Source organism: Apium graveolens, chromosome 7 (assembly GCF_009905375.1).
Source record: "Apium graveolens cultivar Ventura chromosome 7, ASM990537v1, whole genome shotgun sequence".
Taxonomy (NCBI): Eukaryota; Viridiplantae; Streptophyta; class Magnoliopsida; order Apiales; family Apiaceae; genus Apium; species Apium graveolens.
In genome coordinates, this window is record NC_133653.1 from 6,997,367 (window position 1) to 7,012,183 (window position 14,817).

General features: G+C 34.2%; 3 protein-coding genes and 1 non-coding gene across 4 annotated transcripts; 2 read left to right on the plus strand and 2 right to left on the minus strand.

Moving 5' to 3' along the window:
* Positions 1-477: 477 nt before the first annotated feature.
* On the minus strand, positions 478-2,429 carry LOC141673012 (cytochrome P450 CYP736A12-like). Its single transcript, XM_074479745.1, has 2 exons — positions 1,687-2,429; positions 478-1,584 (listed from the first exon to the last, which is right to left on the minus strand). Exons 1-2 carry the CDS (start codon positions 2,368-2,370, stop codon positions 757-759), a joined length of 1,512 nt encoding a protein of 503 aa, XP_074335846.1. The 5' UTR covers positions 2,371-2,429; the 3' UTR covers positions 478-756.
* Positions 2,430-5,549: 3,120 nt separating this feature from the next.
* TRNAD-GUC (transfer RNA aspartic acid (anticodon GUC)) lies at positions 5,550-5,621 on the plus strand. The gene has a single exon. It is a non-coding gene; the product is annotated as a tRNA-Asp (tRNA).
* Positions 5,622-5,698: 77 nt separating this feature from the next.
* LOC141670540 (peptidyl-tRNA hydrolase, chloroplastic-like) lies at positions 5,699-8,675 on the plus strand. The gene is made up of 8 exons (XM_074476434.1): positions 5,699-5,984; positions 6,214-6,298; positions 7,249-7,316; positions 7,409-7,459; positions 7,538-7,611; positions 7,968-8,026; positions 8,099-8,175; positions 8,266-8,675. The coding sequence occupies exons 1-8, from the start codon at positions 5,739-5,741 to the stop codon at positions 8,377-8,379; spliced, it is 774 nt and encodes a 257-aa protein (XP_074332535.1). The 5' UTR covers positions 5,699-5,738; the 3' UTR covers positions 8,380-8,675.
* A 467-nt stretch (positions 8,676-9,142) lies between these two features.
* Positions 9,143-13,125, minus strand: LOC141670664 (ATP-dependent Clp protease adapter protein CLPS1, chloroplastic-like). The gene is made up of 3 exons (XM_074476613.1): positions 12,964-13,125; positions 11,541-11,685; positions 9,143-9,603 (listed from the first exon to the last, which is right to left on the minus strand). The coding sequence occupies exons 1-3, from the start codon at positions 13,034-13,036 to the stop codon at positions 9,342-9,344; spliced, it is 480 nt and encodes a 159-aa protein (XP_074332714.1). The 5' UTR covers positions 13,037-13,125; the 3' UTR covers positions 9,143-9,341.
* Positions 13,126-14,817: the final 1,692 nt, after the last annotated feature.

The following is a 14,817-nucleotide window of genomic DNA, read 5'->3' on the forward strand; positions in this document are numbered from 1 at the left end:
GTGGTTGTAGACTTCTACTGGTTGTTGGCTGATAGACAATAGAGCACATCTTTACAAAAATGTGAATCATGAGAGTTGACCAAGATGTGACAAGATAAACTTGCTTTAAGAGTCAGTGGAGGAGACTTGGACTATTTCTTGATTTTATAGTCAACTGATGTCTCCGTATAGAAGTGCAGATCCCTTGGTAATAAGTTATGATCAGATACTGTAGATCTAATAAGTCGGGTCTCTCGCAAACGATTGTTGCATCATATTATTATCGTTTATGAGTTGATGATAAAATCTTTTTATCAAAGCAGCACTAGCTCTTTGAGAACTGAAATGTATATTATATAAACTAGACAAATCATACATACTGAATAATACTAGTGAACCCACAAAGCAACATCTTTAAGAACTGAAATTTATATTATATAAATTATGAATAATACTATTTAACCCATAAGGCAACATCTTTAAGAACCGAAATGTATATTATATAAAGTATACACGACATATATATTAAATAACACTAGTGAACCCATAAGGCAACATTATTAAAAAGAATACAACTTGATGAAAGTTAAGCACCAGCCAATTAAGCAACAAGTGAAGTTTGCTTCATGGGACTCGAGTCCGGGGCAAACGATTATTGTAGTATATCATACGACAGTATTATTTCACGATATGTGCCCATCAAATTATATACCGCGGAATTATACTGCGGTATGGTATGCTGCTAACAATCGTTTGTCCTGGACCATCTCCGCTGCTTCATATTCTAACGGAAGGAAGTACAAGCAAATGGTTTTCTCTAGGCAATGCCAGCCCAAATTTCTCATCCATATCAAGATCACTTGCTGACATGCCATTAGGCAACTCAAAATCAAAGCTATGCACCAGCTGCGCCACGATTTGTCGGACTTTTACCAGCCCTAAATTCATCCCTGGACAAACTCGTCGGCCAGAGCCGAATGGCAGAAGTTCGTAATTCAGCCCTTTAAGGTCTATTTTCTTATCAGCAAACCTTTCTGGATAAAATTCCAGAACATTTTCAGACCATACAGCAGGATCGCGTCCTATTGCCCAGGCATTTATAAAAATTCTCGACTTCTTAGGTATGAAGTATCCATCGATCACGATATCCTCCATCGACTGACGAGGAATTAGCAATGGAACAGTAGTATGTAGCCGAAAACTTTCCTTAATCACCATATCTAAGTACTGTAACTTACTTAAATCTTTATCCTCGACAATTTCAGCATCTCCAACAACATCCTTGATTTCCTGCTGAAGCTTTTTCAGTATCCTCGGATTCTTTATGAGTTCTGACATGATCCACTCAATTGTAGTACGCGAAGTATCAATGCCTGCTGCAATCATATCTACTAAAATTGCCTTGATGCAATCTCGGTCAATTAGGGTTATTAAGTCACCTCTTCTCTCTTCACTTTTGTCTAACACCGAGAGCAATATATCAACGAAATCTGGCTCATACCCTTCCGGTCTAGTACTGCTAGCAGCTTCTTCGTGCTCTCTGATGAAGGTATCCAAGATTGTGTCCATTGTTTTGCGCATGGCCTTAATTCTTCTGGTCAATCCCTGTATAAAGTTGTTGATGGGAAGATAAAAATGAGATAAATTTCAAAGAACATCGAATGAATATGTCGAGTTAGCTAAGAAAAATACGAAAAAGCTCTGCACCTGAATGTCAAGAGGCCCAAGCATAGGCACATAATCTGCAATATTGAAAGCTCCTGCTTGATCCATTATATCTAGCATAGTACCTTTAAGATCAAATCTATCATCGCTAAATTTCCCAAACAACATCCGATAAGTCATTTTCTCGATCCCATCTCCAACTAAATCACTGACATCCACCACTTGTCGCGCTATAGCAGCATCCCTTATAGTACTCACCATCATCACCAGCTCCTCTCTTCTCATTTTCGACAATGCATCAATCTTCTTGGCACTAAAAAGCTCCAGTGTGCACAACTTTCTAATGTTACGCCAGTAATGTCCGTATTCTCCAAATGCAATCCCTTTGTTTCCGTAAGATACATGTTTACCAGCTTCATTTTGAGGCCTGCTAGCGAAAACAAGGTCATGAGTCTTGAGTACCTTCTCCGCGATTTGCGGAGATGAAACGACAATTGTTGTGACATTTCCTAGCTTCATTGACATTATAGGACCATATTTCTTGGCCAAGTCATTGAGGGCACGGTGAGGAAGTTTTCCTAGCAAGTTTAAGCTTCCGATTATCGGTAGGCCTCGAGGTCCCGGTGGTAGCTTGCGGTTAGATTTGAGTGGCTTGATCAGACCCTTGAGGAACCACAGTAAGGGTGCCAGAAAAAGTGAGAAAATGGCTAAATTGTATGGAGACATTTTGGCTCTGCTGGGGAGAGTAGAATTTTGGAAATGTTCAAGATTATGTCTACAGGTGCTTAGTTATTTATAGATTCTAACAAATATCGGAAATATAGGATTGGGGTGTAATCGAGCCGAGCTGAGTCGAATACTGTCAGGCTCGGCTTGAGCTCGATTAAAATAGTTCGGATTCGAGCTCGAGTTCGACCGAACCTTTAATTTCAAGTTCGAAGTTCGGCTCGTAAAAGTTTCGGTAGCCTCGAATTAATTCACTAAATATTAATAAAAATTCGAAATATGATTTGTTAGACTCGAGTTCGACTCCAGTTCGACTCGATAAAAAATAAATAATATATAAAAATATTAAATATTTACGTATAAATATATTTTTAATTAAAAATAATAGAGGCTCGATAAGGCTCGCGAACCTTACAAGCCGAATAATTTGAAGCTCAAGCTCGGCTTGGTTAAAAATACAAAAAGCTAGAGCTCGGCTCGATTCTTTTTTAGCCGAATTCGATTTTTTTACGAGTCGAGCTCGAGTAACTCACAAACCGTTTGGCTCGCTTACACCCCTAATCGGACATAAGCGAGAATCAAGCGCATAACGTGAGAATATAAGAGATTAGCCATTAACACTTAAGTTATCTTACCGCGCTAAAAAAGGGTTTAGGTTAACTTATATTCGGAGATTGGTACTTAAATGTCCAAAAAAGTCAAGGCGGATACTTTTTCTCGAAAACAAAGACAGAATTTTTAAATCAGGTTCTAGAACTCAATAATGTGGTAAGACCCTTAGGCCTTAATTAGTCTTACAATTATCAAAGTATTTGTCTTTGTTGTTTCTAGAACTCAAAATTTTTTGTATTTTGTAGTGAAGTCTAGCTATTCACGTTTCTGCATTGACTTTAAGGATTAGATACTGCAGATATTTAAATTTATAGATTAGTGTTTGAGGATTCTTAATTGATCCCAAAGCGGAGGATTAGCGATTGTTAATCTGAGATCACAGCTGCATTGCTGCAAGAGCACATGTTGGACCTATTAATCACAAAATTTCAATTCGATAGGTTTGAAGGTAAAGATCTCTATTCATTTTTTATATTAAAAATTCTGTTTTAGAAATCCGTTGATTTTTCAAAAATCGTCAATAAATTATTCAAAAATCGGTCAAAAAAATTTATTCAATTTAATTTATTTCCGATAAATTGCGGATAGATCATCTGATTTTTTAAAAATGTTCGATAAATTGCAAATCGATATCTCAACCGAATAATTACGATTTCCGAAATCTGTAACACTGATTTAAAAATCATTTATAAGAATTTTAAATCTTATAATTTAATATATATGTGGAAGACCGGAAACATAAGGTTTATTATTCCCCGATCCCAGTTCATTCCGATGGACTTTTTTTTTTGTTTATCGTAAGTAACTCGTAGCTGCTACCCTTTGGGTGCGCATCGGGTAAATCCTACGGACTCTTAATCAAGAAGGTTTGTTAGCTTACTACGGTAGCCCTCTCCTAATTTATTAGCTCAAAGATTATTCGATCGCGTAAACTGTCCCGGACATCAACTTTGGTAAAAAAACAGGCTCAGGAATGAGCTTGTTAATCATATTAATACGATCTTTTTATTGTGTGTCAATAGACACATAATAAGTGCGGAAAATTAGAAGTGTAGGCCATTTTGATTAATAGAATTTTTTGAATACAGGGCCCCATAATTTTTATATAAAAGAAACCAATCAAAATGTATTAAGTTTCTAAAATTTCACGTATTTTATGTGCCAACGGACATATAATAAAAAATTCGTTATTACTAATAGGGAACCCTGTATATACTAAAATTTTACCAATTAAAATAAATTAAATTTATGAGATTTTGCGTATTTTCTTGGATATATACTAGAAAAGCTGTTATTATAATTTTTTAACGTAGTCGAATAATGTAAATTAAATAGATAGTAATTATATAGACGTTGTAAAATTTCCTGAAAAGTGTAATGTGAATGTTATCATTATATTGATGATTCCCCAGAAAGACTTCCATTATCAAATTGATGAAGTCGTCCTCAATCTCCTGCCGGATTGAATTTTTGTAAGCCAAATATTTAATAGTATTGATTTTTTTGTCAAATTTTTAGGATATGAATATGACAACTATTATATAAAAGAATTAATTTTTTCGGTCTAATTTAATCGGCCGAACAAATTTGGCTTTCTATTGTTATAGACGTTCTGTTTTTTTTTTCATTTTTAAATAATTAGGTAATGTGAATTATACGAGTTAAACGAGAATCGAATCACAATGAGGGGTGAAAACGAGTCGAATAGGTACGAACAGTGGTAAGGTCGTATTCGGCTCGAATTTATAAATACTCGTTCGGATTCGGTCCGGATTCGGTCCAGATTGGAATTAAAAATTTTACTCTTTGTTCATATTCGACTCGAATTGGAATATAAATACTCGTATATGATTCTATTCGACTCGATTATGTACCGAATTACTCGTTTTTACGTATTCGAATTTGAATTCGTCTAAAATAATACTAAAAAAATTAAAAATACTCGAATAAATAAGTACAAAACTAAAACATGATCATTTTATAATATATAATTTTAATATATATGCATGACATGCAATATATATTATGAACATAATTAACGAAATCGAATCAAATATTTTTAATACATACATATTTAAGTACTCTGAAATTATTCGAACTACTCAATATAAATATGACAGAATATCAGAATGATGAGATTCGACTCGATATATGTTCGAATTTTAAAGTAGAATTCGAATTCGCTCTTTTTATATTCAAATTATATTCGTTATTAGCGAGTCGAATCTGATATACATTAACAGAAGAAAAATACCTACCCCTTGAGTTATATAGAACGGTCTTTCTAACGTGTGCCCAAGAGCACACAATAAGTACTAAATTTTATGAATTTGGTGCATTTTTATTGGTGGGGTTGTTGTAAATGCAGGGGTCTATAATATTTATAATTAGAGGACCAATCAAAATGCACCAAACTCATGGGAGTTAGTGCTTATTGTATGCGTTTGTGCACATATTAGAAAACCCGAATACGAGCAAGGATTTCTGTATCACGAAGATTATCTAAATTTCAAAACCCAACTAGTACAATCCGGTTAAAACAGAAAACAGACAAAGTATAACAACAAGTCGTTGTAGTATAGTGGTAAGTATTCCCGCCTGTCACGCGGGTGACCCGGGTTCGATCCCCGGCAGCGGCGATCTTTTTTTATTTTTCCCCATTTCAAATCTTGAACGACGTCGTTTCCTCATCCACACCAAAATAAAAAATAATATCCCCAAACACATTTTTAACCAAACTCATAAAAACAAAAAAAATGGTAATTACAATCCCTAATTTCAATTCATCGGCGTTTACGGCGGCGCTTCTCCGTTTTCCGGCCACTCACCGCCGCATCTCCACCAGATTCATGTCCAAAGCTCTCCACTCAACCTCCTCAAAACTCGCCGGAGAGTCGTTGCCGGCGCCGGCGACGATGCCGGCGGAGGTGAAGAAGCAAAAGCCGTGGCTTATTGTTGGACTCGGTAATCCTGGGAAGAAATATAACGGCACTCGCCATAATGTTAGTCTTTTAGTACTTTTCGTGTTTCGATAAAGTAATATTTTTTCTCCGGTACAATATGATAGAGATAGTGTGTTTTTAATGTGAGGTTATTATAGTAATTTTTAGAGGTTTTACTTATTGTGGAGTTAATAATTGGTTTAAAGTTTCGTTTTTTAGAGGTGATGATGATTATTGATTAGTTTGAAAATGTGAATTTGGTTTTGGTGTGTGATTGGTTTGATTACAGGTTGGTTTTGAGATGGTGGATGCAATTGCGGAATCGGAAGGGATTTCGATGAGTGCTCTTACATTTAAGTCATTGTATGGGAAAGGTAGTGTGTCATTTTTTAGTAATATGATTCTTGATGTCGTAATTATGGTTATGTAGTGTACATTATCAGCTATATTGATGATTACTTGTGATGATGAGTGCTGTTTCGTTTAAATCGTTGTATGGGAATTGGGAAAGATAATTTGTCGTTTTTCGATAAATTGATCCTTGATGTCGTAATTTTGTTTCCAGTGGTGTACATTATTAGCTACATTGTTGATTACATGAAAATTGGTCATAAATTTTAGTATGTTGTTCTTGTTCTGTTGAGCAAGGCTAGCTAAGAAGTTATGATTAGGTTTGAGCAGCCCCGTTTCAAGAGACCAACTTTGTTTGGTATTTCGTGGAGCTTGCCTATCCTGCTTTTGTTATAAGAGCAAGTTGTATTTTTCCTGATATGATTGGCATGCGAGTTCTTTCCTATTTTTTGCACGGCCTATGTTTACAAAATGGAGCTCTAAGATGGGTAGCTTATCTATTTGTTTTAGGAGGATATTTATTTTGGTATATTCTCTTTCGGTTGAAATTTCTCGGTTGCGTTAGGTTTTTAATTATGTCTGTCTATAATAAACCTGTGAGTTATGACATTACCTAGTTTTGTTTTGTCAGAGACAGTACCTAGTTTATGTATCAGTTATTGGGTTAGAATAACTGGTTAGAGAAGTGGGATTTAGTAAGAACGGGGAAGTATTATACTGTAATAAGTTACTATAGTTGACTGCTTATTGTTTCCTTTCCTGCCAGTCCAATTTACCTACTGTTGTGTTGAAGTAATTTATCTATTTATGCCGTATGCAGATTGTCTTTTTCTTGTTCCAGTTAAGAAGCCGTAATTGATGACCAAAAATCTGGCTTAAATGGGAAAAAGAAGTTTTTCTGACAAAGTCACGATGAAATTGCTCCTGTCGTTTTTTGATGTTTGATAAATGGTTTTGTCCTTTTCGATTCCAGGTTTGATTGGAAATGTTCCAGTTATGCTTGCTAAACCTCAGACTTTTATGAATGTTAGCGGTGAGTCTGTAAGTAACTCTTCAGAAAATGTGTAGTATGATACTAGTCATGCTTCCATGGTGTTGTTATTTAACTAGCGGAATTTTCATCCAATTCTAAGGTTGGAGCAATAGTGTCATATTACAAGATTCCAGCACAGCAAGTACTAGTAGTAAGTATTTACTACATTTGGATTCTAGACTACAGAATCAGTGCCTCCAAACTTTTAACTGATGATTTCTTTTGGCAGATCTATGACGATTTAGATCTCCCTTTTGCAAAGCTGCGGTTATTGCCAAAAGGCGGACATGGAGGACACAATGGGTATTTTTACTATTTCAATTTTGTTTTTAAAGTGTATTACTTCTTTATTAGTTCCGTCGTATTACTTGTTTAAACTTTTATGCTATCTAAACTGGATACAGTTTCTCTTTGAATGATATCTAGATATCTTTTTTCTCTATTTTGGAGCATGTTTGATTGCTTGTATGTCATACTTACCCAAAACAACATTTGTTCATTGTACTTGGAAATTAGCTGTCGGGGAATGTATAGTTGTCTACATTGTTGGGACATTTAATTAGAAATGAAAACAGTTTGATGTGACCAAAGTGTGTGTTTGCTGAATAAAATCTACGTTAAGGTGACTGCTGATAAATTGATGTTTTAATGTCTTTCAGGATGAAGAGCATAATCAGTCACCTTAAAGGAAGTCGCGATTTTCCTCGTTTAAGGATTGGTATGTTTCCACTTAAAAAATCTGACTACTATAATGCTACTACATTTTATATCACTGAGCTTTTATTTGCAGGCATAGGGCGTCCTCCTGGAAAAATGGATCCTGCCAACTTTGTTCTTCGTCCGTTCAGTAAAAAAGAAAGTGAAGAGGTTATGTAATGTTTTCAATAGCAGATAAAAAGATACAGTTCTACTGTTAATTTAGAGTATGGAATCTGACTGAATATGTTAACTTTGCAGCTAGATTTTACATTTCAAACTGGCATAGAAGCAGTGCGCATTTTGTTGGTTGAAGGTATTAATAAAAGTGCAACGTTCGTGAACAGTCCCAAAACTTTGGAGCATCTTGGTTAAGTACCTGGTACATAGTCGCTGCAAGGCTAGCATTTTGAATCTGTTTCTGAGTTTAGCTATGAAGAGGGTTTCGATGCATATTTAGAAAATTGCATAGTTTTGCTCATATCCATAAAAAATCGATTATAGAATATTCGGATAGAGATTTTCTCATTTTAAACAAAGGAAAGCTTAAGTAGACCACCAAATGTGCTATACTGTAATAGAGAGAGGTAATGGCTGCCCAGGCTTGTGTATGGTCTAATATTTTTGTACTTGAAATGATATGTCAGCTCGCATCGAGTCGATCCATACTATTTTTCATTTCCCTTCTTTGATGTCCTTAAGTAGTCACCATGAAGCGTTTTTAGGTTGATACATGCATTTACATTTCGTTTTCAGGAAGTTTTGTAACTAATCACGCCCATGCCTCCATCGAAACTACAGCATCTTGATAACCAATGATTCCTCTAGCCTATAATGTTGGCTTGCTAAAGATTTACCTTCACATAAGAAGTTTATATAGTCTGTTATACTTTTTTCCACTTCTATAACAAATATAGAACAGTGCTTTTGAAACAGAAATACTGATCTATAAAAACTGAGGGGCCAAAAAGATTATATAGTCTGTTATGACTTATTCCATAATAATTATATCCAACATTGCAGATGTCTAGTTATATACAAATTCTGGCAATTTTAAAGCTAGTGTTCTGTGTAAAGAGTGTGTGTGTGTGTGTGTGTGTGTGTGTGAGATAGACAACATCCACATAACACAACAAGATATTGGAAATTTTTTAAAAACAAGCAATAAGTTCACTGTACAGTGAATTTCACTTTCACCAACCATTTGGCTCAACTTGCCTTATTTGTGCTTTCATATACATCTTTGTACTGCAACGTTCAAACAGTTGTGCTTCTATGTACATACATAACCACAATCCTAGTACCTTAATTTGACACGGATAATATCTAAAATTCACTTAACAACCACCACTGGCAGGCTCAATCGAGCTTTGAAGCCCGTTACCTCTGAGCTGCATGCAGTGATCTTCAGCATCTACTTGATCGCAGATGATTACAACCGCTAAGCCGTTGTGATGTGCTTCTTGCATTATATTGACAGCATTGTCGACAGTCATTCCAGGAATAACCTTCATCAGTACTTGCACGACATATTCCCTCTTGTTGTAATTGTCATTGTGAAGCATCACCCGATAAGGTGGGGACATTTTCCTTGATTTCCTGAGAGAAACAGATGACAATAAAATTCTATATGAAGTATTTCATTTTGAGGAAAACAATTTCATTTAGTCACATAATAAAAATATCGAACCAGTATAGCAACCTTGGCAACTTAACAAACCTAAATGACTAATGACCATTAACTTTACTAAATCAAATGACATGATCGATGAGGCGAGACAAGAAAAAGAAGTTTTCACTAAATTTTGTAATTCATGTCATAACATTTATTAATAGAGCAATGCCTGAGTTCCCAAAATGGATCCTAAACGCTAACATGATAAAGTGTAATTAATCATACTTACATTATATGACTTTTTCAGACTAAATGCATGCACCTCGTTTCAAAAAAATACGCCGCCTGGGAGGGCCTACATTTCGTGGAGGTAAAACCAATTAAAGTTTCTCAACTAAAATTTTAGTATTCTTTTTGAGACTTGGGAACACTAGCTTTTTTCTTGTTTTCAATGGCTAGACTCTAGTTATCCAGAGGTAATGACGCCCCTACAGCCTTGCTGACAACAAAACTGGGAAAGGGAATAGAGACTCATCTATAAAAATTAAAATATTTATATTTACTTTTTATTTCAGCCGGATGAACATTAACCCAATTTGTGCTTCTTATCAGAGTAAAATAACTGGTAAGAGAATACATTAAGTTCTGTTCTTTTGACAATTACTCAACTAAGCCTAAAGGACGGCAGACGATTTCATGGGCACCCGGAAGTCGATCACTAAACTTACCATGCAAATTGGCACTAAACTTACACAGTTGATTGCCTGGAACTGTGATCCATTAGAAATGTGTAATCTCTAAAAAAATTCTACTAGAATGATATAACCAGGAGTATAGCCTCCTCCCATCAACCAGAAAAAAGAACAATGACAACCTCACAAGCTCAATAAAAACCAGCCATCCACTTTCACAACTAAACAGCAAGACCTAATCGAACTGTATATCGCTAATCTCAGTGTTAGCCCAAAATTAAAAGGTTCTTCCACTACTGACACCATCATCTGTAGCAAATAGGTGTCACGGCGTCGCCTAGACAGAAAGAAGGTCAAAAATGAATACGCGGCTGAACCGCCTTAATTTTAATACGGTTGGCGAATTAGGCGGCGCCTAGGAGAGCTAGACAACACCTAGGCTTACACTAAGTGAATTAGGTTTTCAACTCTCTCTCTCTCTCTCTCTCTCTCTCTCTCTCTCTCTCTCTCTCCCCCTCTCTCTATCTATCTATCTATCTATATATATATATATATATATATATATGAAATATATTTTTTAAATGTGATTGGACTTTGCTTATTTTCATCTCTGAGTGGTGTATTTCATAAACTTGTACCATAGAACTTCAAACCATTATACTCATATTAAAAGTCTTAAAACTAAACAAGAAAAGTTAATAAATCTATTTGATTCAATTAAATAAACTAATCTTTACATTAATGAAATTATTATTATAAGCAATCAAAATATGTACATAATATCTAATATATATGCCTATAAATAGAAAAATGCCTAATTCGCTACCGGTTAGGCATCCATGTGACTCACTATCGCCTAGGTTTGCTTCAACGCCTTGAAAAGTATGCCATAATTCCTATTTTTTTCCATAATTACATTTAATGCCTAATGAGACCGATTCAGTGCTGCGGATTAAATGTGTAGAAGGTGTGTTACCTCCTGGTGTATATATTCTGCATATAGAGCTAATTAGGCAATTATCACCATTCTGTTCAAGTGCTAAAGCACAAGAACTAAAATCCGAAAATAAAATATTGCTCATAGATATGGGCGGCCCTGTTCTTTCCCACTTTCTTCGCGGTTTAACATCCACCAAAAATTTTTCCATGAAAGAATTTCTTTCCTTCAAAAATTCACTAGATTGATCTCACTAACAAAATAACATTGAAGAAAGAATTTGGTGTGATACCTTACGTCAAACTCAGATTCACGGCCTGGGGTTGTCTTTTCAATGACTGGCTTGTCTATTACACCACCACCTTTCCCTACTACTGTTGTTGACATTGCCATAAAATTGCTCCGGTGCGCGCATTGCTTATAAAGATATTTATCCCCTGGGGCAATAATAAGAACATGAGAATCGCAACAAATTTACGACATAACTAAGATGCCACAGTATAGTATAATGCTTAACATCAGTACCATTCTAAAGATAGTTTTAACTAGATGAATTAGGCACTGAAAATATTAATTGGAACATTCCAATCATGAAACATAGCCTATAGGGGATATAGGTTGTTATTTTGTTAATAATTTTTCAGATATAATGTTCAGAGTGATGAGTTTGGTGGTATTAGTACCCTAATTCAACTCCATCGTATTGTATCCTAAAATTTGCATTATAGGGGGTCCGATGTGTGGTTAGGCGATAAAGGGGCAAGCCTATTACAAGTATTGGTGACTGTATATATCTGGTTCATCTCATTTGACAGGGGAGGAATAAGAGGGTATTTGGCTGGAAGAAACATCCACATCTTAGAAGTGTCAGAAGCATTGTCTAGCATTGTGACCATTGTCTAGTCTTCAGCAACTGTTTCAGTTTGTCGCCTTTGGAGGATAGGCTGGTAGTTTGTACATGTAGGTTTCCCACATGTTATCCACTTGTATTTTTGGTAACTTCATAGCTAATGTACCTTTGGTTGGTTGAGGTATCCACTTGCTTTGTTTGCTGATCTTTTTATTATCTAATGCAACTAACCTTTCCTAAAAAAATTCTCAGCGTTTTAAGAACAAAATAAGCCTGTTTAAAATGTACAACATACATTTAGCATCCTAAACACTTCAACGCCAGCATACCACCAAGTGCTTAGTCTAAATCGTTTACGAGAACTAAACAATACACTTTTTGGTTTTCCTGAAATGTGGATGGGCTCGGGACCTATCACAGTGTTATGTCACTCACAACAACAATATATTCTATCCAAGTTTGCGCCTTTATAATTAATAAAAGCAGCTGGTCAGCAAAAGTACTTGTAACACCACAGTCATAACATTACTGAATTGGACCAAATGATCATCACATAATACAATTCATAAAGAAAAACTAAAAAGTCAAAAAAAAACTAAAACCTACAGAATAATTTTAGCATCCACAACATAATAAAAAAAAATCAAGAAAATAAAATTTTAAGCATCACTGAAATCAAGATTAATGTCAGCAACTGTAACATCACCTAAAAATAATTTTTTACAACATTATAATCAACCCAACTTCATAATTAATACAATCAAAATGGAAATTCAAGAAATTAGATATAAGCAATTCATCAAAAAAAAATCTTGAAATTCATGTATACACACATAGTATACTTATATATGGTGGGAGAGGGTACCTGATTTATGATGAATGACATGATTAGGAGAAAGAGCTACACGACCACAAATGGCAGTCTCCATAGCCACCATCTCTCTCTCTCCTCTCTCTCTCTCAATCTCTTGTATCTCTCCAAGAACAAACTTTTTTCTCTATAATTTTACACCCAAATAATTCTTTTATTTTTTGAAAGATGGGATTTTTATGTTTGTAAAAATGATAGGTTTTTATTGTGGAGAATAAAGATGAAATCTTTATCCAAATTAAAAAAATCAGTTGACAAAAATAAAAATTATGGTTTAAATTTAACAAAGGGGCATGCTCCAAAAGTCACCGATTTTATCGATTGATCGCCCGATTAATCATTTTAATATATTTTGTCGATTCAATTTTATAATCCGATTTACTATATTTTTTTCTTAAATTTTTTAAATTTATATATTTAGTTTAATAAATTAATTATTTTTTATATTTTATTAAATACGTCATATTAGTACTATGAGTAATCACCGGTCATTCAATTAAACGCTAAAAGGTTACTCCCTCCGTCCCATTGATTATTATATGTTTACTATTTGCACGCATTTCAAAATATAGTTCTGTAATGTTTTTTTCAAATTTTTTTTTTTGAATAAAAGTTTAAACATGAAACTTTTATTCAGAAAAAAAAATTAAAAAAAAATATTATGAAATTATGTTTTAAATGAACATTAAAAAATGTGCCGAAAAATAACGTATAGATTTCAACGAGACAGAAGGAGTACTAATGAATGAGTGGGCCCCACTTAGCAAGATTTTGGATCTTCCCTCTTGTTGATACATGTGGTAGTTGGTTTTTCATCAATTAGATGGGGGAATTGGGCTTTTAAACACCTACAGATGTAAGTTGTTAGGCCCATCATGCCTGAGTTCTGGACCTACAGATATAAGTTGTCTTGAATATATAATTGCTCTTTCAAATTACGAAATGTCGAGATTTCGAATAATTTTCGATGCAAATATGTTTAACTATGAAAAAATTTACGCCTAAGCAATACATCATCAAAACTAACCCAAGTCAAGAAAATCAAACATACTAAATTTAGCACAGTGCGGATTATTTGACTGGACTCACCCCAAAAATCAAAATTTATAGTTTATATAGACACAGGCTCAGTCTGTCCTCGTAGATCGTACACATTTGGGGATGAAGACTCGGCACGCATTTTAATGTTTCTTTAAAGTATAGTTGTATAAATAGTTTTTAAATTTTTTTCTTCGAAATAAAAATTTGATGTTTGAATTTTAATTTTAAAAAAAATCAAAAATATATTATGTAAATATACTTTATATTCACCTTGAAATACGTGTCGAGTATTAAAAAATTAACGCAGCCTCTAACAATAACGAACCATTTCACCTACACTTGGGGTCAACAGTCATATAATAACTGCAATTGAATCATCATCATAACTGAATAGCAATATTAGGTGATATTAAAAAATTTAAATTGAAAAACAATCAGAAATTTTTAAAGAATACAGATTAATCGGTCAATCGAAATTTGACGATTAAAATATAATTAGAGATTAATCGGTAAACTGAAAATCAATCGCAACATAAAAATGCTTTAATATATTTTTGGAAATATGTATAAAAATGAGAAGTTCAATAATACAATTAAATATTCGGATAAATATAATTTATTTTTGACACGTTTGTTCTTGACTTCTGCACTTAAAAGAGAATAAAAATCGTGATTAAAAACGTAATGATAAAATACGTATTGAGAGCCTTATAAATTGCTAATAAGCATTATTATTATTAAGCAATTGTTGTATTTTTTAATCATTTTTAGAGAAAATCTAAATGGTAAGTGTATTTAGAGGTCAAA